This window comes from Magnolia sinica, chromosome 13, assembly GCF_029962835.1.
Source record: "Magnolia sinica isolate HGM2019 chromosome 13, MsV1, whole genome shotgun sequence".
In the NCBI taxonomy this organism is placed as follows: domain Eukaryota; kingdom Viridiplantae; phylum Streptophyta; class Magnoliopsida; order Magnoliales; family Magnoliaceae; genus Magnolia; species Magnolia sinica.
This window is the reverse complement of record NC_080585.1, coordinates 82,155,161-82,179,855: the sequence shown is the minus strand read 5'-3', so window position 1 is coordinate 82,179,855 and position 24,695 is coordinate 82,155,161. Positions and strand designations below refer to the sequence as shown.

Here is a 24,695-nt window from a genome sequence, read left to right as displayed (position 1 = left end):
AATCCTAATAAAGTAATAAATAAAAACTAAGACACCCAAGTCCTAAAGTATCCAGGATCGAAGGTGGGTAACACAGCTAGATACGCACGATCCAACGGTTTGATCGACGCGTGCACTCGATCTAACGGTCTAGAACTCCACAATACGCAACCTACGTGCATCTTCCCAGCGTGAGGTCTTCAAAGATACACAAACCATGTACATGAGGTCTTCTATGATGGTTAGGGATGCGATTTGGACCCCTTGGACCCCATGTAACACTCGTCTAGCCACAAAGAAGGCTGCGTCGCTATCCTCCTTCGTTGGTACACTCTGAATGGTCAAATGTCCTCATCAACTCTCCCCGGCTGAGAAGATTTCGCCTCTGGTGAAATAAAATTGCGATGCTTCTGTAGAATATCCGGGTCAAGTTGCTGAAGATTTGCATTTGTGATTTACATGTCGGAAGCACGCTTATTTCTCCACTTGACAAGGAATTTCTGGAATCCTCTGTGACGGGTGGAGACCACTTGTTTATCCGATGTCTTCAATTTTCTTGCTTCTAGCAGGTAAAGAAGGTATGGGTAGCAAGGGTTGGGACGATGGATCGGGTAAAGGCCACGGATTAGGGAATAGGTCAGGATAACTACTATCAGGGTTTGTGTGGGTCTCAATACGGGCTACAAGGTGATGTAGTAGAACCCTTATACTATACTAGTTCTTCCACATTGAAAGTAAAACTAATTCTCATGGTAGGTGGAAGGTCTACTACATACGCATTAATACCCAATTTCTTTAGTATTTTGTATGGTCTTGCACTACGTACTTGCAATTTCTTAACAGCTCATTGTGGAAACTATTCAGGCTTATATGAACCATCACATATGCTCTTTGAAATTCTTGAAATCTGCGATGAGAATCAGCAAGTACTTTATACTTCTCATTACTTAGGTTATTTTGCTTTATGATCTCACCATGCAAGTCATGAATGTGGTGTGCAAATGCATGTGTAGACTCTGAGGGCCTGTGGGACACTGACATGGGTATGTGATCTATAGGCTTCCTAGGTTTATATCCATGCACAACCTCAAATGAACTCATGTTTATTAACCTATTGACGAAACTGTTATATGCTAACTCAGCTATAGGTAAAACGGTATCCCAAGTCTTGATGTGATCTCTCACAAGGCATCTAAGCAGATTTCCAAGACTCCTATTTACGACCTAAGTTTGTCTGTCTGTCTGGGGATGATAGGTTTACGAGAATTGAAGCCTCGTCCCCATCATGTGCCACGGTGTCTTCCAAAAATAGTTCATAAAGTGCACATCACTGTCAAACACTATGGTCTTAGGTAGACCATGTAAGCGTACCACCTCCCAAAAAAAAGTTTTGCAATATTGGAGGTGTCTAGTGTTTTAGAGCACGGAATGAAGTGGGTCATCTTGGAAAAACGATCAATTACAACAAAGATGGAATCATGTTTCTTGATAGTCTTTGATAAGCCTAACATGAAATCTATGCTGATATCTTGCCACGGAGTATGTGGCACTGGCAAAGGCGTATACAATCCCTTATTTTGCCTCTTTTGCTTTGCCAGTTGACAAGTCCTGCACTGCCCAATGATCTTGGCTACGTCTCGCTTGATAATCGGCCAGTAGAATCGATCTTCCACAAGGGCAATGGTTTTGTCCCTCCCAAAAATGACCAGCTACTCCTCCAGCATGAAGCTCCCAAACTAGAAAATCGCGGAGGGACGTACGGGGGATGCAGAGTTTGTCACCCTTAAATAGGAAGTCATCCATGATGACAAACCAGCGATCGTCTCTCAACTGACCATCCCTAGTGACACATAACTCTCCAAAATCTAGGCACACATGATACTCTCCCTTTAGTTAATCAAACCCAGCCACTTCAACACTCATACTCTAAAGTAGCACCACTTGACGACTATGAGCATTGGTTGGTTTATTCTCGATCCTCGGCCTTGTGTTTGAGAACGGAAGTGTATTCCTGAAGAAATTGAACCCATTTAGCATGCCTAGGGTTTAGTTTCTCTTGGGAATTGAGGTAACGCAAAACCTCATGATTAGAGAATAAGACTAATTCTTATGGTAACAAATAATGACGCTAATGGCGTAAGGATTGAACAACCACATATAACTCTTTGTCATAAGTGAAATACCGTTGTTTAGCTTTATTTAGTTTCTCACTAAAATAAGCTATTGGATATCCTTCTTGGCTTAGTACTGCACCTATATCAACACTCGGCGCATCACACGCAACTTCAAAGACTTTGGATAGGTACGGATCATCCCAGATAAACTTGCGCACCTCGGTGTAGAACTTCTTATTATCTTGCGCAGTCCAATGAATTGGCATGATACATGTAGCAAGATAATTTGCAATGTCAGCGAACCAAGGTAATTGAGAGATTTTAAAAAGTTGTTTGTCAGGGAACATGTGATTAATCGATGTCGTCTCAATGGAATCCGATAAGACAAGTCGTGAGAGATGGTCAACCACTACATTCTCTGCTCTTTTCTTGCCTCTTATTTCAATGTCAAATTCTTGGAGTAGAAGGATCCATCTTAACAAGCGAGGCTTAGCATCCTTTTTAGAAAGAAGTTACTTCAGTGCCACATGATTGGTATATATGATAATTTTAAATCCTATCAAGTAGGACCTAAACTTGTCCAAAGAAAATACTAGGGCTAGGAGTTCCTTCTCCGTAGTGGAATAGTTTACTTGGGCAGAATTTAGAGTTCTACTTGCATAGTATATCACGTGGGGCTTCTTCTCCTTTCTCTGGCCTAATCAACAAGGGATGTGATTCTAATGATCCGACTCCAGATACAAAAGAGTTTTTGTCTTCCATAGGGGCCTGGCAACACACAGCAGGACCACAACAGCTACACTAGAGCTCACACGAGAATGCACTTCAGATTTGCACAAATTTGGATTCCAGAAAAGTACCCTATGTCCAAAAAGAAGGTTTTATGCCCCAATGAAAGAACAAGAAGCAGCTCCACACACAAAACTAGATCTGAATCAGGCAAGGAAGCCAACCAATGCACTAGATCACTAGTTCAGACATACACCGAGAGATTTGGTGTATAACTACAGGCCCTAGGCCCCAAAAATGGTACAACCAGACTCCATTTTGGCTCCATGTTCTCTCAAATACTCCCAAGATGAAGGAAAAACTCCATGGATCATAAGGGACCATGAATCCGACCCCCACTATGGAGAAAAATTAAGGAAACATCTACCGATTTGAGAGGAATCATGAAAACATCGCAATTTGAGGATTTTCTGTCGAATGAGAAAATCGGTCCAAACATACTTCAAATGGCCTCCAAAAATTCTGCAAAAATCACCATAAATCTCCTAAAATCGAGCTGCTTCAAACGATGTTCTTCACATTGAAAGATGACTCATACAGATTGTACAGTGCTGACAATATCTGTACGGTTGCTGACGTTAGTAGGCTCCGATGGCGCCGATCAACTTGTAGTAAGGGAAGAAGGAAAAGAGGGGGGGGGGGGGCGTTTGTGTGGTGGTGTTTGTGTTAGGGCTTCAAGCTCTATCACAAACATACTCCATAGTAGTATACAACACTATTACACATATATATCAAAAAAAGAAAAGCATTCTCAATAGACTCATCCTGATCTGGACTAACTTGTCCTAAGTCATGATGGGTTGGAGATGAGTACCAGTGGTCTGATCCATCCTGGCTCTTACTAAAATTGATACAAGTTGGGCAATACTAAGTTGTATCTAATAATACTAGTCCATTAAAAGGACCTAGCTCGTAACATGTATTGGCACAAATAATCATCATCATCTAAGCCTTATCCAAGATACTTTGGATTGGCTTGGTATTGGCAAATGATACATATAAGTTCTGAAGTTATCAAGATTGATACCCTGTCTTAGATGCATTAGTAGTTTGACATCATGTGCTAGCAGATAATACTAGCTCTATGATATAAGTTATAGTTAATATTTTTGACATCTTCATTTTCGTATTTGAATGTTATAACTTGATATTTTTGACATCTTCATTTTTGTATTTGAATGTTTAGTAGTAAAGTATATCAGTCTCACTAAAAAAAGATTATGTTGAACTCTTTCATGCTTATTGAATTCCTTTGGGTCGTAAATACTTTTAGCCTGCGAGCTTTCCTTACTGCGAGGGGTAGGTTTTTTCTTTCCAGAACAACCAAAAACTACTTCCAAATGATGAATATTTCATGAGCATCTGCCTTCTAGTTTCTAGTATATAAAATGTAGCACTGGAGTAAGTTGAATGAAAAAGACCACCTTATGGATTTTGTTATTGTTTGTTTCTTGATTAAGGTTCTTGTTACCTATAGAGAATTTTCCTATGATTTCCTTTTCACTGCCTGATTAAAGTGCTGTTACTTACACAGTTGCATATGGCATAGAGAGGATGAACAGGGAAGTGTCCAATTGGATGCGGGGGTTCAGTGAGAATAGCAATAGTCCTGAAATTCCTTTCACAGCTACTAGAGGTTATGATAGTGTTGTTTGGAATCGCTTGTATTCAAGAGATACTGTTGATATGGACTATCGGCGTTGCCAGGTGAGTACTTCTGCCGCTGCTTAAGAAAGGATTGAGAGGCTCTATTTATTTGGTTGTTCAAATGTTAAAGTTTTTACATTATTACTCCAGGGATTCGTTCCTGAATAATCTGTCCTCTAATCTAACCCAAGCATAGCGCATTTCCGCAGATTGCATTGCTTCATTATGATACATTATCATGACATTTAATTAGATGGGCCCAACCATGGGTGGACCACTATCCACAGATTTCATGGACTGGATGACCATATCCATTTGAATAAACTTGGACAAATGGCATTATGATACATTATCTGAACCATTCAACAGATGGGCCCACCATGGGTGGACCACTGTTCTCAGGTTGGTATGGAGTGGCCAATCTTATCCAGATGACTTTGGACCTTTCCCATTCCATGCTGACTGTTGTCAATGTCCTATATTTTCAGTTTGTAAGTCATCATTACAAGATTGAGGTCATCCACACAGTCCTGTTCCATGCTGACTGTTGTCAATGTCCTATATTTTCAGTTTGTAAGTCATCAGTACAAGATTGAGGTCATCCACACTGTAATATTTTTTCAATTTTGGCTGATTGAAGGAGGGTATCCTTTGAACAGTCAGGATCATGGCCAGTGTGCCACGTGTCCAATTTCTGGGGATGCTTAATTGCTCAAATGAGTTCTGGTCCCTTCAGTGCTCTGGTAGATAACCTCAAAAGTAAATGACAGGGATCTAAGGACCTTCTATGCTTTTTAGCAGTTGATAGTTCAAATGCTGAACTTATTATGTTACCACACTCTAGGGCACCCTGACCTGAATGCATATCCTATTCTCATCAGATATGTTCCATTCTTGAAGAGACACTAGAAGCAGTAGGTGCCAAGGGGATGGTAGTTGGCCACACTCCTCAACCTGAAGGTATAAATTGGTAGGTCTACCTTCTTGTTTTGTGGAATTTTTCCTTTTGGAAACTACTGATATTAGCTGCGGGTTTTGTTCCTTTTTCTTAGATTTTGTTTAAAGAGGTACTATATGATGCTCAATTGAAACAGAAGGGGTTCTTTTGTTAGATACAGTAGAGTAACAGGCAGGTTCCACATTTCTCCAACATAAGCAATTGATCTGGTGGGCCTTGCTAATGATAGGCCGCACCCTAATGTCTCCTCTATTTGAGGTTACCAGCCATCCAATGAAAATGGTAATACAACCGGTACCCTTCATTCTAGCAGGGTCTAGGGTCCTCCAATTGGGATATACTTTGGGTATCTCCAATCCATCATGGGGCCCACTATATGAATGTTTGGAATGCCATAGGTGGACCATTTGCATTTGGAGTTTATCAGGCTGAGCAATTGTTTATTGAGCATTTAACATCTATTGATTTTAAGTTTTAACCATTGTACGTAGCCTTTGCATTTGTAATCCAGACTAACTTGGTTTTGGGTATTGTGCTGTAGCAAATGTAACCATGGCATATGGCGAATTGATGTTGGAATGTCCAGTGGTGTCCTGAATTCAAGACCAGAGGTACATTATATTTCATTTGAACCTACCTTAAGTATGCCATCTTGGACGTATTTATTATACTTTTGGGTGTGTAGAAGCAGTGTTTACCATATCGGTATTGCATTACGTATTGCACCCTTGGGATATGGGTATGTATCAGTTATCGCATGGGATTATATTGATCATATTGGGGAATTTATCTCACCTTTTAGGAAACATGGGGAAAAATTGGGAAATTGATCAAATTTTTCAATGAATCTTCAGGGATTGTTAAAAAGGACATTAATATACACTTTTAAATCATAATATCACAAAAAAAAAAAAAAAAAAAAAAAAAAAAAAAACACCACTGCCCATAATAGGTTTCCTTTGTATAGGGTCCTAAGCTGTACATTGTTTGACTAGACTGATGTAAATATATTCAAGGTTTATATAAGTTATAAATGTAAGAAGACGTATGAAAACACAAGCAATACATTCAGAAGCTGATGCGGGAGTGTGTTGGTGTGATTCCAAGGATTCACCATATCTCCATGCTGGGGTGGGGTCTATGAGATGCAGAATGGCCATGAGGTGGGCCCATGTGGGACCGCGTGAAGTGGGGGTTGCCCATGGGGAGGTCTTGTCTGAGTTTGCTTGGGAGAGCCTACATATAGGGATAAATCGGTCATTCCCATTAGCTTTGGAGTTTTTGGTGCGTTGGCTGGTTGTCTGCTATCAAAGTGGTATCAGAGTGGGAGCCCAGTGTTCGAGTCTCCTCACCAGCGTGGGTGGATGATGCGGGAGCATGTTGGTGTGATTCCAATGATGCATCATATCTCCACATTAGGGTGGGGTGGCCCACGAGGTGGGATCTGTGAGATGTAGAATGGTCACGAGGTGGGGTCCACTGTGGGACCATGCGATTTGGGGATCCGTGCGAAGTGGGGGTTGCCCACAGGGAGGTCTCGCTTGGGAGAGCCTGCATACAGGGATAAACCGGTCTTTCCCCATTAGCTATGGAGCTTTTGTCACAGTCCGTGGCTTATATGGATCTAAGGTAGGCACCATGGTGTGCCATAAAAGCCGTTACATGAAGGTAACAGTTGCAATCGTTACATGTTATGAGGTCGTAACAATCGTTATGGAAAAAATGACTAGTAAGCACCGTTAAGCCCCCTGTAAAGGCCGTAATAGCCCTGTAATGGCCTGTTTTGGGGTAGATACAGTTTTTTGGATTTTTTTTTTTCAATGTTATGGAGAAGATATAAGTATTTTGAGATTTTTTTTTTTCAATTAAAAAAGAGACTGTAACGGCCATTACGGCCCGTATCATAAAGATAACAGTGGTGGCCATTATGGCCACCGTTACTGTTACGGAATACCTTGGTGGGCACTGATGTAGTTCCTGAGTGTCCTTATGGTTGCCCATATCCCTGTCCTCATGCGAAAGTAAACTCCTGACTGTAGTCGAAAAATGATGTGCCATAACTGCTTGAGTCGCTTGCCGCATATCCACCAGGTTGTATCCATATCCATATTCTGGGACAGAACTAGAGCTACCCTCCTATGTTTGTGATCCATATCCATACTATGGCATAGAACTCGAGCTATCCTCCTGTCTTTGTGATCCATATCCATACTGTAGCATAAAACTCGAGCTACCCTCCCTCATTCGTGATCTAGATTTAGAGCCACCCGCTTGCCACCAATGCGCGTCCCTCGTGGATATTGCCAGTAACTCTAATTCCGTTAGCTTTTAGGTCTGCTTCTTCTTTAGTAGCTTCTTACACGTGTATGCTTTATTAATGACAGGCAGGGGCATGGTTCTTTTGGACGAGAACGATGGTTAATGTCCTGGGTGGCATGATCAAAATCCATTTCCCCAGTGAATGGGCTAAGAGGCCTCTGAAATTGACTCCCAGGATTAGTTTCATTGTCGCCATCATCATCTTCAGACCCACCACCCGCATCACTCTCTGTCTCGCTCTCGATGTTGGATAAGTTTCTTTGCCAAATGTCCCGCGTGATAGTGACTGTTGCGGCCTACCCTCAGGTCTCATTGTCAATGGGTCAAAAGCTTTGTTAGGAGATCTAGCCAGCTCCATATGAGAGTCAACATTAATCCTCCCACATGCAGCTTTGGTCGCCCATCGGAAGTGTCTAAGTTGACCTTACCCACTCATATAGTGGGTCTTCCATATACTTGTTAGCTTTAGCATATGAGTGTTGATTGATGGTCATCGACTCTAATGGGTCCTCTATATCCTCATTGATGGATGGGAGACGAGTTCCAAATGGGGCCTGCCGGGCTATTTTGAAGACCCCACATGCATTGGACGTGCATCAAGAAGACTTCACTTTGGGATGATGCATGTGGGCTGCTTAGGAGACCATTTTAGTCATAGGATTTCTATTTTGTATCGATTCGACCGTTGGATCTTGTTGATCAGGCCATCGAGCTACTAGATCTTCCTGATATGGCCCCCTGGATTCTGATCTTGCTTTCTTTATGATTTTTTGCTTAGTTTTAGGATTTATTTGATGTTGAGATTGATAATAATTGTTTTAGTTTTCTTATTTTGGATGATGGGCCACTTCACTTACGTGAGTGGCATAGTTGTAATTATGCTGAATTTTTAATTATAAAACCATTATGCTGAATTTTAATTATAAAACCACCGGGGGGGGGTAGTTCCAATCCTAGTGGTGTTATTGAGAAGAAAGAAAAAAAGAGAAGCTCTCTTGTGTGAATGAATTTTCCTACTTGTGTTTTAGGGTTTATGAGAAACCCTCCATTCCAATTGAATTGTGGAAGGGTAGAAGCTTATTTGGTGGTGGAATCCCCAAGGTACATCCATCATTTTTCTCTTATTCGAAAGGTATTCTTCTTCTTACATCCTTCCTCTCTCTTATTCGAAAGGTATTCTTCTTCTTCTTCTTCTCTTGTCTTCCTCTTTTCCTTTCCATTACAACATTCCAAAACCCAAATCATTTGAATCCTTAAAAACCTAATTCCTAAATTTCCATCCTTGAATCCAGAACCCTAATCAAATCTGATTTTTTACTTTTATTTTTATTTTTGTGAAACTTTTCTCAAACCAGAATTTTGCTTGCATCATTATCTATCCACGTGGTTGTTTTACTACCCACGCTAGATTGGAAGTCCCTACTTCCAAGTGGGACACTCTTGAACTATTTTATATTTTCATGTACTATGTATGTGAAAACCTAAGATCTTCATGTTATAAATTTGATTTTCTGAATATATTACGAGGATATGCTTGAGTTTATATGTTGATTGCTGAAATTAATGTGTAATTGATCTCCCATCTTGCATCCTAGGATAGTTTCCATCATCCTGCATCAAATAGGTATTAGAGCAGGAGGTCTTGTGTTTGAGAATCCTCATTGGGGATGATTAATGGAAGGGTATTTTCACACCGGGCTCGAGTGGGGTGGCCTGTGGGATGCAGGGGCACACTTGTGGTGGGTGGCCTACAGAACCCATGGATTTTGGAGGGGTTCGGCCGAGGACCTAACCGATGGATTTGGGGCCTGGGCTATGAGATAAAGGGATTAATTCACCATGCTGTATCAGTTCGAGCTTTTAGAGCAAGTGGTTAATTGTACTGCATCAAATTTGGTATCAGAGCCTAGGTCTAGCGTAGGATAGGTGTTCGACAAAATTCCCATACCCATAGTAGAGCATACAAGTGACATATAGCTTGCTGAATTTTCTGCTTCGGTGTTTTCAAAGTCCTATATTGCTAGAATTTTCAGGTTTAGTGACTTTAAGACACCTAGTTGCTGAATTTTCAGTTTTAGCCCTATTAGAATCATTCTAGAGTTGTCCATAGGGTTTAAGGTATATAGGGTCATCATACATAAAGTACATGTGCATCATATAGTGTCACATTAGACATCATCAAATCTGATTTTCGCATCGCATTCATCATATAGTACACACTCATCTAGGTTGTCTCTCATTAGGGTCATTTAGTGTATGCAAATGTGAATAGGTCGTGGTTTTGGTCTATTCCTCACCATGAATCTAGATCAGATTGCCGAGGCTCTCGAAAGGATTAACTGTCGTTTGACGGCCATTGAGCTGCACAATAAGACCACTGCCGCGCATTTGATTGCCAGCAACTAGTGTATCATGAGGTTAGAGGCTACCTCTCACGGTACTCCCGTCATCGAGGAAGACCACCAGTCTCAGGCAGGAGAGCCAACATATGAAGACCTAGTTGAGCAGGGTCCAGTTCCAGTAGAACCCATTAGGGGTTGTAATAGGAACTTTGGTCAGGGAGTAGGTCATGTAGGACCGCGTGCTCATACGCCTCGTAAAGAGTCACGGGATCGTTACGACCTTGAGGATAGGGTTATGAAGAGCCTCAAAGTCGATGCTCTCAATTTTGATGGTCACTTGAACTCGAAGCATTTCCTTGACTGGCTAGCTGACATGGACCACTTCTTCGAGTGGTATGATATGTCAGATTGTTGTCGAGCGAAGTTCGCAAAGATGAAGTTGATGGGTCAAGCCAAGTTGTTCTAGACCAATACAGAACAGAAGGCAGAGCGGTGTGGAGATGAACCCATTACATCATGGGTTGAGATGAAAGAACTTCTTAAATAAAAATGTCCTGCTTTCCTACTGTGATCGTCTTTTAGACTAGTGGCAGTCCTTGAGGCAAGGGTTGATGTTTGTATTGGATTACATCAAGAGATTCAATGAGTACATGATGCGACGTGATGTTGATGAGTCCCCTGCTGTGACCCTGTCTTGTTTTAGGATAGGCCTGTGCCCTGAGATTAGACGTGAGCTCATCCCTCATGATGTTGGTACTACCTTAGGGTAGAGGAGCTTGGCAATACCTAGTGCAACTGACCATGAGGCGGTTTGGGTCTCGTGATTCCAATGGCCAGGTTGCTCCTCAGGGAGCCAACCTAACCTTGGGAGCCAACCAAAGCACCAACTGGTGCTCCCACCTATAACAGAGATGTTAAAGGTAGGGATCTAGTCATCACTAGTTCGAAGGGAAGTGAGCACATACAGTGTTTCCATTGCAATGGTTATGGTCACATTGCAAAGGAATGTCCAAACAAAGAAAGAGGTAAAGCTCTTATGATAAATAAGGTAGATGAGGATGACAAGGACAATTGCGACGTTGAGGAGCATGAGTCTGATATTGGTGCTAGTGATGAGGAGTTTGATGATTAAGAGACCCACACTCTCGTAGTAGTTAGATGTGCCCAATGTTTAAGTTATCGGCGAAAAGTCGATAATATCGACAATAATATCGGTATCGCCAGCGTTACGACATCGAAAACTCCTTTTTTCGTTTCTGTGCCAGTTATTGGCGAATTATCGGGGATTTTTTTGAGTTTTCGCGATAATCAGTTTTTTTTTTTTTTTCATTTCTTTCTAGATTATCGACGAAATATCGGGCGATATTATCGGAATATCGACTGTGACCACCAACCACACAACCTATCACGAGAAAACTGTAGCTAACTACCTCTTTTCTCTGATAAATAGATAAAAATCAGAAGAAAAATCAGAATATCGGGGTTGAAATTGCGTACATACGTAAAAATTAGTGGAATTTTTTTTTTTTAGAGTAATTTTCGTACCTAGTTAGTCGGAAGTCGGAACAGGAACTTCTCGATCGATAGAGCCGGTACGCGTACGCCAAAGGTAAGAAAAATCTCACCATCTCCCTCTTCTGTTTCAATTGAAAGCTCCATGTCGCAATTTCGGCGAAAATTCAGGGATTTGAGCGAGATTTACTCTCGATTTGGGAATGATTTAGGGATTTGAAATCTCCCGCAAAACCCCTCTTTCTCGTGCAAGAATTGCTTTGGCATGTGAGAATCCCTCTAGCGCTGCCCCTCTTTCTCGAGTCCTTTGAGGGAAATCGGATCGCGTACTGAGTTACTCAGTACGCTCTTATCATACTGAGTAAACTCAGTTGGGCCCACCTAGAATGTATGTGGTCTATCTACACCGTCCATCTGTTTTTCCATCTAATTTAAGGGGTTGAGCCCAAAATTGAAGCATATCCAAAGATCAAGTGGATCATACCATAGGAAATGGTGGGGATAATGATTTCAACCGTTGAAACCTTTGTAGGCCCCACAGTGATGTTGATTTGTCATCCAACCTGTTCATAAGATCATATAGACATGGATTAAGGGAAAATACAACTATAAGATTGATCCAAAACTTTTGTGGCCCCCAAGAATTTTGGTAGACGTTCAATTCAGCTGTTTCCTGCAGTGTGGTCCATTTGAACGTTCTACATGTTTCATTTTTAGGGTCAAGCCCTAAAATTATCTAGTAAAATTGATGGAAGGAGCGGATCAGATACATAAATCAAGGTGGACCTCACAGAGTTTACTCATTATGCAATCCGCTTCCCTTTTGTGGAGTGTAGCGAATATGGTGAGATCTTAGACTCACCGGAAGAGGATTGGCTAGTGTTCCACTCACCAGTGTGTTGACGTCACCAAGTTCTGTGGGTCCCATCATGAGGTATGAGTTACATCTAAACCGTCCTTCCACTTGGTGAGCTCGTCGTAAGTCTTGATCCAAAAAATAAGACAGATCCAAAAATCAAGTGGACCACACTGTAATAAGCAGTGGAGGATTGAACGCTTGGCATTGAAACCCTTTTGGGGGTCATATAAATTTTGGATCAGTATTATATTTGTTTTTTTCTCTTAATCCAGGTCTGTATGACCTTATGAACAGATTGGATGGAAATTAAACGTTAAGGTGGGCCCTACGAATGTTTTAACGGTGAGAATCATTGTTCCCACTACCATTTGTAGTGTGGTCCACTTGAACCTTGGAAATTACTAATTTTTGGGATCAAGATTTAAAATGATCTTGCCAAATGTATGAACGGTGTAGATATGATAAATACATCATTATGGGGGCACATGTAGATGTAACTTTGATCTCCTGTACAACACGGAGAGCACTCGTCTTCGGACGACACATACCTACACGGCTCCACCAGCTTGGTTGCGGGAAGTTCCTGCACTGGAAACCTAGGTGGGGCCACTATGATGTTTTTGAGAAATCCACCCCGCCCGCACGTTTTGTAAGATCATTTTAGAACATGGGACTAAAAATGAGTCGGATCCAATACTCAGGCGGGCTGAAAAGGTGAGGATTGAACGTCCACAGTTGAAATATTCATGGGGCCATAGAAGTTTTGAATCAGGGAAATATTTGTTTTCTTAGTTCATACCAGTAGGAATGACGTTATGAATGGTATGGATGGCATTTAAACATTACTGTCGACCCCAGAGAGGTTTCAATGGTAGGAATTTCCCCACCACCTTTTCTTTTAGTGAGCCCACTTGAGTCTTTGATCATGCTCACTTTTGATATCAAGTCCTAAACTGAGCTTAAAAAATGGATGGATGGGTAGATTTCTCACAAACATCACGGTGGGCCCCACCTAAGTTTGCAGCACAGGAAATCCACGCTAGATTGCTAGTGTGCGGTACACTAGCCAATCCGCTTTTGGACTCACCTAAGTCGGTGTGAAATCGGATTGCGTACTGTGCGTTGGTATGCCCTTATTGTACCGAGTAAACTCTATTGGGCCCACCACCGTGAATGTATGTGGTTTATCCACGCTGTCCATCCATTTTTCCAACTCATTTAAGGGGTTGAGACCAAAATTGAAGCATATCCAAAGCTCAAGTGGACCATACAACAAGAAACCATGGGAATAATGATTTCCACCATTGAAACCTTTCTAGGCCCCACAGTGATGTTTATTTGTCATCAGACCTGTTCATAAGACCATATAAACATGGATGAAGATAAAACACAAAAAATTAGCTTGATGCAAAACTTTTGTGGCCCCTAAGAATTTTTCAATGGTATACGTTCAATTCACACTGTTTCCTGTGATGTGGTCCAGTTGAGCCTTGGATATGATTCATTTTTTAAATGAAGCCTTAAAATTATCTGATAAAATGAATGGACGGAGTAGATAAAATAAATAAATCACGGTGGGCCCCGCAAAGTTTACGGTGGCCCTACGAAGTTTTTAATGGTGGACGTTCAATCACCACTTTTCTTGTGGTGTGGTCCACTTGGATGAAGCTGATATTTATGTTTTCCCTTCATTCATATCTTTTTAACCTTATGAACGGGTTGGATGACATTTAAACATCACTGTGGGCCCTAGGAACGTTTCAATGGGGGGCATCATTAACCCAACTGTTTCCTATGGTGTGGTCCACGTAAGCTTTAACAATCTAATCTGTCCTTCATTATGGAGTGATATGAAATTTGTTTCATTGTATCTGTATATAGTATCGATCGGGAGCAAAATGTCATCTGGATTGTGAAAAGGAGCAAGGGACATTGGGTGGAAACACGGATAACCAGTGGAGGGGAATAAATATGGAGCCATATGCAACTACTGTGGCCAAGTGATACGGAGTGGGGGAGTGTCTAGGTTGAAGGAACATTTGGCAGGGGGATACAAGAATGTGAAAGACTGTCCAAGTGTAACAAAGTCGGTGAGAGAGGAGATGAGAAGAGTGTTGGCTGAAGCGAAGTCACACAAGCCGCAACAGAAGGATTGGGAGACGGATCTGAGGGAAGAGCTACGAGGCACTGGACAGGGCCTAGGTGCCATCGACGAGCAAGATGATGAAGACGAGGGGATCGCATGTCCCGATGACTGTGTTGCGGCTCAAGATAGGAAGGAGTTCAGACAAGTGATTCGTGAGTCTCGGGCATCAAAGTGGGAGGGGGAGCAAAAAAGACGATTTGATGAGAGTAGGCCGTCATTTGGGACGTCCCGACATGAGGCTGGTGGGAGTAGCAGATGATTTGAGGGAGGAAATATGGGTGGTGGTGGTTCTGGCGGGCATGGCTTACAATGCACACAAAGTGCTCATGTCACAGATGCACCCATTGCAGGCGTTAATCAAAAGAGATTAAAAAATGTGGAACAAGGGGCTCGGGGAAAAAGTGAGGGGCGCTATATCTAGGTGGTTCATCTTGAGCCATGTACCAGTAAATGTAACAGCCAGTTCTCACTTAAAAAATATGATTGAAGTGCAGCGTGCGGGGCCTGACGTGAAGCCTCTGATGCCACAGGAGATTCTTGGTGTCTACCTCGATCGCGAGGAGATACAGGCTTGGGTACGTGGACTCAAGTCGAACTGGAAGCAGTACGGGGTGACGATCATGTGTGATGGGTGGATGAGACCCACGAAATTGTCCATTATCAATTTCATGGTGTACCGTAGAGGGTAGCCTGTTTTCCTCAAATCCATTGATGCATTAGCCAACATAAAAGATCACAAATACGTATATGACCTCCTAAAAGGAGTGATTAAAGATGTTGGGTCCCAGAATGTTGTCTAAGTTGTGACGGACAATGGCAATGTGTTCGTTAAGGCGGGGAAGAAATTGATGAGGAGGTACAATCTCTATTGGACCTCGTGTGCTGCACACTGCATTGATTTAATGCTCGAGGGGATAGGCCAGAGGGATTCTGTCAGGAGGACCATCCAGGATGTGAGGAGAGTGACAAACTTTATATACAATCACTCATGGTTATTGCTGCAATTCGTGAGTGTTGTGGAGGGGACATCGTTAGACCAGGCGCGACACGGTTCACCACGAACTTCATTGCACTCGACAACTTATACAAGCACCGCGCGGGTCTCAGGAATTTGTTCAGATCTGAGAGATACTTAGAGTGGAATCAGAGGAAGACTGAGGGTGCAAAGAACGTTTCGAAGATGGTGCTTTCTGATTCCTTATGGGATAGAGTTCACAACGTCGTTTCTATCCTGCATCCGATCTACAAGGTTCTAGGAGCCGTAGATAATGAGATGTGGCCTTCAATGGGGTCAATGTATGAGCTTATGAGAATTATGAGAGGGGATAATGACTGCAATCCCCAATTCGTATAAGTAGGTGATCAATATCATTGATGAAAGATGGACCGGGACTCTCGAGTAACCACTCCCCTAAGATGGTAAGTTTGTTACATTTACCTATCTTTTTTATCACTTGCACTTGCACTTTAAGCATCACTTCTATTTGCATGTTAATGCAACTGAGTAACTAATATTTGGGTTTTAGCATACTACCTGAATCCCAAATTCCATCATAAACGTCGGCTCCATGAGAATAATGATTTGACGATGGCCGTACATGAGGTGTTCGGACGATTATTCCCAAAATCGACAGAGCAAGCAGAATTCGGTAACCAGGTAATGCAATTTAAGCAGATTTCGCCAATGGTAATTGATAAAATAAATTTTCTTCCTTAATGCCCCTAGAAATATGGGTGATTAAAAATAATGACTCGTGAATCTGTGTTTACAGTTGTTGTGGTTTAAGGATGATAGGGGTACATTCTCATCCGCACTAGCAAAAGCATCAACATAAACAATGTTGCCGTGTGACTATGGTAATATAATTAGGTAATTGCATTTTTCGTTTAAACTTTAAACTAAAACAAGCTCCTCATGGATATATAGGTGAGTGGTGAGCGATGTATGGAGTGGACACTCCCGCACTGTAGTTATTGACAGTCTGTGTTCTCGCACAGATTATATCCTCTTCACCGTGTGAGAGGAATTGGAGCACATGATCACTTATACACACCAACAAGAGGAACAAGCTGGCATATGAGAAGTTGTAGAAGCTCGTTTACTTCCACTACAATATGAAGTTAAGAGAGGCAGTTGCGGGTAGATCGAGACATGGAGGAAAATCTGGACTCACTTGACCTGTTGTCTATAGGTACCATGGCACAGATAGGTGATGATGATGAGGATCCACTTTATGAGTGGGGTCAAATCAGCTGATTTAGATGATGTAGAGGGAGGCCCTGCTCCACAGGCAGCCGAGGGAGCAGCGTCTCTTGGTATCGATGTCGATCAGGTAGTAAGTCAACAAAAGGCAGATACAGACTCCTTTGATCCTTTGGTGAGGAGTTCGGCACATTTCGATGAGGGTGAGGAAGCACCTTCACTGCCCCCTCCCCATCATCAAGTCGTAGTGAGTGATGATGATGAGACATAACCCCCACTCGACACTGGTCGTGGGGACGACGACGATGACGACAACGGTGATGAGGGAGGGGACGGAGGCACCGACACTAATATAGGTGGTACTAGTGGGGGTGGGGGGTACACGATGGCTCAAAGCCAACAATCCATTAGCTAGTTCACTGAGGAGCAGAGCTTTGACCATGCCACTCAGGACAAGGACCATGGATCTCGTTCACCATTCAGGGTGAGAGCATCAAAGCCCACATATAAGTTCGAGCGTCGTTCAAAGAAGAAAGTCAGACGCACCGCTGCTGATGCTCTTACATGCAGCTTGTCATCTATGGACATAAATTCATATCAAGGGAGCTCCACCTCCGTCCCACCTTATGCTCATGGGGGATATCACAGGTATGGCCATGACAGCTCTGACATTCAGTCACACTCATCTACCCATGGGTACAGGCATCCGGAAGATAGTTCTTTGAGTAATGACCCTTTGATAGGAGGATATTTGGGGTACTCGTATGACTGGCAGCAATACTATCAAGGAGTCGGGGTTGGACTTGATCTATTCCATTAGCACCCTACTTAGCAAATATCGTTGATGTGTGTCACGCAATACCCACGTCTAGGCGTACTCAAACAATTCAGGGAGGACAACTATCAGAGGTACATAAGAGAGTTCCTCAATTAGTACGAGTAGAGTATGACCTGGGAGTAGTACTGTCAATATGTTGGGCAACAGTACCACTCTCAACTGCCACAAAATCTAGACAATGATTACGAGCTACCTCGTCACTCTATGTGGGGATGAAATATGGCCAGAAATGTGTACTTTTTTTTAAAAATCCATTTACTTTTGCATGTCTTAATTATTATAAGCTTGCATTTGTATTATATAAACTGATTTTTGGTTACTATTTGAGTGATTTCTTACGACAACGCATGCCTTTTGGCCCTCATTAAATGGAAACTTATTATTTAATGCATTCTTTTTGCAATTTTTTTCATTCTTGAATTTGTAAATATGTGTATTTAGGCATGTCCTGAAGTTTCACTAAAAAAATCCACCATTTTCTCCATGTTTCCCCCCTTTTCCCTACCAAGGTATCCCGTATCAGTATCGGTTGGCGTAATGGTGCCCTCCGATACCGATATGGATACGGGGGCGTAATGGCGATACGGGGGTGTAACGGCCTGTAACGGTGCAACTTTTTATTTTTATTTTTTTTGCTAAAAAAATATGAAAAAATATGGATTAAATTTGGAATATTCTAAGCATTCCAAATATGCATTCATTTATAAATTGGAACATGTTTATGGTGGTGTAACGGTCCACTCTTTGGTGAGAAGTTGTATCGGACTGTCTGATGAATTTATGAACCAGACAACCTGGATTTGATTGCAAAACTCATGCCTGTGGCGAAAATAGTGCGTAAATAGAAAAAAAATATAAATATATCTATATATATATATATATATATATATATATATATATATATATATATATATATATATATAATGACATCAAGAATCTGTAAAATACACATTAACATGTTCTATTATGATTAACACATCATATTCTATCATTAAAACAGCAAAACATTCAATAAAAAATGATTTTTCAAATTTTCAAAAAAAGGGCCAAAAATAGTGCGTAAATAGAAAAAATTAAAAAAATATATAAAACGACATCAAGAATCTGTAAAATGCACATTAACATGTTCTACTATGATTAACACATCATAGTCTATCATTAAAATAGCAACACATTCAATAAAAAAATGATTTTTCGAATTTTCAAAAAAAGGGCCGAAAATAATACCTAAATATAATTTTTTTTTTAAAAAAATATATAAAATGAGATCAAGAATCTGTAAAATGCACATTAACATGTTCTAATATGATTAACACATCATATTCTACCATTAAAACAGTAAAACATTCAATAAAAAAGTATAAATACCTATTTTTGAGGAATTTCTGGAAAATGGCCCACGGAGCTTCGAATCAATAAAATCCTTAATAGAAGTTGTTTTTGTCTGAAATATCAAGCTAAGATTGGTTGAAAATAGTAATAGAATGATTTAGGAAGAGTTTGGAAGAAAGAAGTTTAAAAAAAAGTGGAAAAACGGACCTTAAAAAGCCAAAAAAAAGTGACCGTTTTCTAACCGTTATGCCCTGGCCGTTACTGTGCAGTAACGGCCGTTACGCCGGCCGTTACGGCTACAAAATCGGTGGGGTGGCCGTTACGGCCCCGTATCGCGTAACGACCACGGCCGTTACCGATACGGGACACCCTATTCCCTACATTTCCTCTTATTGATGATATTATTGGCGATAACGATATTATATTTTTATCTTCGGCCAACGAAACTTGTAGCAATACTAACAACTCGAACACTGGATGCACCTTTACCCAAACTAAAGAAAACGATGATTGGCGTGGGAACACGATCTTTTACACTTATACCAAATGTGGAGAAAAGAATTGTGAAGTGATCGTGGACAGTGGCAGTTGTGCCAACGTGGTCTCTACTAGCACCGTGAGTTGACTAGGCTTAAAAGCCGAGTCTCAACTTCGACCCTACAGAGTGTCGTGGGTTGATGAGTCCTCCATTCCGGTCTCACAACAATGTTGTATCCCCATCCAGTTTGAGTTGTATAAGGATTCGTTGTGGTGCAATGTGGTTCCCATAAATGCCAGGCACATCATCTTGGGTAGGCCCTGGTTATTTGACTTGGATGTTACAGTATTTGGTCGCTCGAATACTTGTACATTCATGTTTGAGGGCAAGAAAATGAGATTGAGTCCTCTTCCACCCAAGAGCATACCGAGAAAGAACGAGATCACCAAGAAGGGTGATCCTGAAACTTCGAGGAAGCCCAAACCTAAGTCTCCTCATATCATTAATGCAAAAGAATTTGAAAGAGTGACTAGGGAGGATTTAGAGGTGTATGCCCTTGTGACTAGAGAGGCTTCACCCCAAGTTGGTGTAGAGTTGCCTAGTGAGGTGATTTTGGTGATGGATGAGTTTAGTGATGTCTTTTCTGACGACCTCCCAGATGAACTTCCACCTATGAGGGACATCCAGCATGCCATTGATCTTGTCTCTAGGTCGACTCTCCAAAACCTTCCTCATTATAGAATGAACCCCACAAAGCCTATAGATCTCATACCCATGTCTGTTTCACATAAGCCATCTGAGTCCGCAGACACATTTGCACGGCATATTCATGATTTGCATAGTGAGATTAAGAGGTGCATTAATGCTAATAATCAACATTATAAAATCTCTGCAGATTCACATCGTAGGTTTAAGGAGTTTCAGGTGGTTGACTACGTCATGGTCCGCATTAAGCCTGAACGATTCCCACAGTGAACCATGAGGATATTGCATACCCGTAGTGCAGGTCCATATAAAATTTCGACAAGTGGGCCCTAATGCGTATGTGGTGGATCTTCCATCTGACATGGGCATTAGTGTAACATTCAACGTGGAGGACCTTGTGCCTTGTGACGAACCCACACATTTATCTTCTAGCCCTCCTGCAAACCTTTCTCCTATCCCAGATGATGGTGTAGCTCAACCTGTCCCTTGCTCATGGCCTTTATTAGGCTTTACTTCCCACTCATTGCCTTCTCTTTCATCATTACCAGGTTGGAAATAAGAGATCGAGGATGTTCTTGTAAACCGAGAGGAGCTGAAAGCTTTTATGTATTTGAGACAACCCAAAGGGGTTGAATATATAGAGATTACAGCATCTATACAAGGAAAGAAATAAAATCAGAATCATCTACCTATAGAAACCAACTATATAAGGTATCCTAGCTATACAAGGCATATTTCAGTCTATCTAACATCCCCCCTCAAACTAATGCGGGTCATCGACAAGTAATAGTTTGTCAACGAGAAATGAGTGACGTGCAGAAGTTAGGGACTTGGTGAGAATGTCTGCAATCTGATCATGGGATGCAACATGTGGTAGAGAAATGAGCTCAGACTGAAATTTCTCACGGATAAAGTGACAGTCAACTTCAATATGCTTCGTCCGTTCATGAAAAACCGGGTTAGAGGCAATCTGAATGGCACTGAGATTATTAACATGGAGTGGAGTAGGATTCTGCACAGGAATGCCCAAGTCGGAAAGAAGTCCATGTAACCAAACAAGCTCACTACACGCAGCAGACATCGCCCGATACTCGGCTTTTGTGCTTGATTTGAAAACAGTGGCCTGCTTCTTACACTTCCAAGAGATGAGAGAAGTGCCGAGAAAAACACAGTAGCCAGTGGTAGATCTTCGTGTGAGAGCGCAACCAGCCCAATCAGCATCCGAATAAGCACGAAGGTCCAGAGTCGCCGTGGAGGAGAAGAACAGTGATCGATCTAGAGTTCCACGTAGGTACCGTATGATGCGTAACACCGCAGTCATATGAAGAGTCCGAGGAGCAGAAACAAACTGACTGATGACTTGGACAGCGTAGGCAATATCAGGGCGAGTCATAGTTAAGTAAACCAGACTCCCAACCAAACGGCGGTATAAGTCGGGCTGCGCAAGGAGATCACCATCGTTACGGCCATAGAACGTTAAGTTCTAAGGGAGTCTGAACTGTCTTCTGATCCGTCAATGATGTCAAGGCGAGAAGATCCTTGGTATATTTACGCTGGCTGACCAGGATCCCACGTTTAGAACGTGAAATTTCAAGCCCAAGAAAGTATGTGAGGTGGCCGAGGTCTTTCATCTTGAAGGAGGATTGCAGAACTTCCTTTAAAGCTGAGATGCCAGTAGCATCGCTACCAGTCAGGAGGAGGTCGTCAACATAGACCAGAACAATGACAATTCCGTGAGCAGTGATGCGCAAAAATAAGGATGGGTCATGACTACTTTGAGTAAAGCCAGCACTCATAACAACATCGTGAAAGCGTTGGAACCATGCCCGAGGTGCCTATTTGAGGTCGTACAGGGCTTTCTTTAGGCGACATACCTTATTGTCAGGGATTAAAGAGCCAGGAGGAGGTTTCAAATATACGGTTTCTTGGAGATCTCCATGAAGAAAGACATTTTTCACATCCATCTGAGCGAGTGGCCATGAGCGAACAGAAGATATAGCCAGAAGAGTACGAACAGTTTTCATCTTGGCCACGGGAGCGAAAGTCTCATCATAATCAATTCCGTATTCCTGTTTGTATCCCTGAGCGACAAGTCGAGCCTTGTATCGATCCAATGATCCATCAGACTTGAGCTTGACAGAATAAATCCATTTGCTACCAATTAGTTGTTGGTCAGCAGGTCGAGTGACAATGTCCCACGTATGATTATCATCCAATGCGGCAAGTTCTTCTGCCATAGCCTTCTTCCAACAATCATGAGTGGCTGCCTGAGAATATGAAGTAGGAATAGAAACGGTATCCAGAGTAGCATTCATGGCAGACATAGAGCATATCAACCGATCAGGCGCTCGATGTTCACGAGCGGAATGACGTATCGAGGTAAGTTCAGGATCTACAACAGGTACAGTAGGTTCGGGTTGAGTAATAGGTGGTGGATCTGTATGTGGTAGACGTGAGTATACCTGCAACAGACGAGGGAGAGCACTTGAGGCAAACGGAATTTCTGGAAAGGCAGTTAGACCAGGAGAGTTTAGAGTGTGCGGAGGAGGAAGAGATGAATGAAAAGCAATGTGTTCAAGAAAAACAACATGTCGTGAAACCCGAACACGACGAGAAACCGGATCATAACATCGAAAACCCTTCTGAGTTTCCCCAAATCCCAAGTACATACATTTGATTGATTTTGGAGATAGTTTGTTACGTTCACGTGAAGCCAGGTGAACATAACAGATACAACCAAAAGCACGAAATGTGGAATATGCAGGAGGTAAGCCGGTGAGAACAGCGTAGGGAGATTTACTGTTCAGAACTTTGGTTGGCATTCGGTTAATCAAGTAGACGGAATGTAACATTGGTTCCGCCCAAAAAGAACGAGGAACACTCATAGCTGTCATCAGGGTATTGGCAGTTTCAACAATATGACGATTTTTTCTTTCAGCCATCCCGTTCTGTTGTGCAGTATCAGAACAGGTGGTTTGATGAATAATCCCATGCCCTTGAAGAAATGTACGAAAATCAGTTGAGAGATATTCCCCCCCTGAGTCAGAGCGGAGAGTTTGAACTAAAACCCGAAATTGAGTCTCCACCATAGAGTGAAATAACTTGAATTTTTCAAAAACCTGTGACTTCGATTGCAGAAAGTAAATCCAAGTGTAACGTGTGAAATCATCAATGAATATAACATAGTATCGTAACCCAGAGAGAGACATAATTGGTGAAGGACCCTAGACATCCGTATGCACAAGTTCAAACATAGAAGATGATTTTGTAGTACTTAGGGAAAATGGAACACACTTACTTTTTGAAAGACAACAGGAAGAAAAAGAATAATCCAAATCATTTTTATTAAGAGAAATATTCCCTAACATGCCAGACGAAATTAACTGAAGTAACCGATCGGAATGTGGATGACCCAGGCGAAAGTGCAATAATTTTCACAATTTATTTGCCAAAGAAATATCTGATGAAGGAGAAAAGAAACAACGAGCCGGAGTGACAGATGGATCAAAATCCAGCACGTACAGACGACCATGCTGCCTACCCCTCCCAAGTACCTTCCTTGTCGCCAGATCCTGCACAAAACAACAGTTGGGAAGAAATATAACTAAGCAGTTATTGGATGTGAGTTGACCAACTGAAATTAAATTGGAGGAGAGGTTAAGGACATGAAACACATCACGAAGGGTGAACTGGCGATGAGCAGAAGGAGAGAAAGTCAATGATCCAACAGACTGAATAGGTAGTCTAGTGCCATCCACAGTAGAAATAGCCTGATTGCCGGTGTAGGGACAAATGTCATGAAGATGGGATACAGCATCGGTCATATGATTGGAAGCACCCGAATCGAAGAACCATGTAGAAGATGGGGATATACCTGACATACCGGCCGCAGAAAGGGCCTGAACGATTTGATGGAGCATCGCAGGAGTTAGCGGAGATGAAAGACCTTCAGTAGAAACAGTAGATGTAGAATCACTAACAGTCGGCTCGTAAGAAATAGTGGCAGCAGTAGCAGAAAGAGCACGACCACGGCCACGACCGCGACCACCACGTCCACGGCTGGAAGAAGATGCATATGCACGTGTACGGCAGTCTTGAATACCATGACCAGTTCGTTGACAATAAGCGCACCATTCTTTGCATTGAGCGACAACATGACCCACCTTGTTGCAGCCGCGACAAGTTAAAGGAGAGGAGCCACGTGTTGGTGTAGTGGTGGACACAGCAAGCACCATATCAGATGATCCCGGAGTCGAGGAAGTGATAGAACTTTCAGTTGTTGTTCCTCAGCCAATAGATCATTAATAACCGAATTCAATGAAGGAGTAGGGCTACGGTTCAAGAGAGCAGCCCGACAATGCTCGAATTCCGGACGCAATTTCATAAGAAATTCGCGAACTTGCGCACTCTCGCGTATAGTTTGAAAATTCCGAAAGTCATTAGGAAATATTGGATCCATCAAGGCCATTTCAGT

General features: G+C 42.1%; 1 protein-coding gene across 3 annotated transcripts in view; it reads left to right on the top strand.

Moving 5' to 3' along the window:
- Positions 1-24,695, top strand: part of LOC131223920 (shewanella-like protein phosphatase 1) — a 90,742-nt gene that overhangs the window by 41,802 nt on the left and 24,245 nt on the right. For all 3 annotated transcript variants that reach the window (XM_058219500.1, XM_058219501.1, XM_058219499.1), the window contains exons 6-8: positions 4,417-4,589; positions 5,411-5,499; positions 6,029-6,098. In XM_058219500.1, coding sequence (XP_058075483.1) covers positions 4,417-4,589; positions 5,411-5,499; positions 6,029-6,098 — 332 coding nt within the window. The remainder of the gene's footprint in view (positions 1-4,416; positions 4,590-5,410; positions 5,500-6,028; positions 6,099-24,695) is intronic.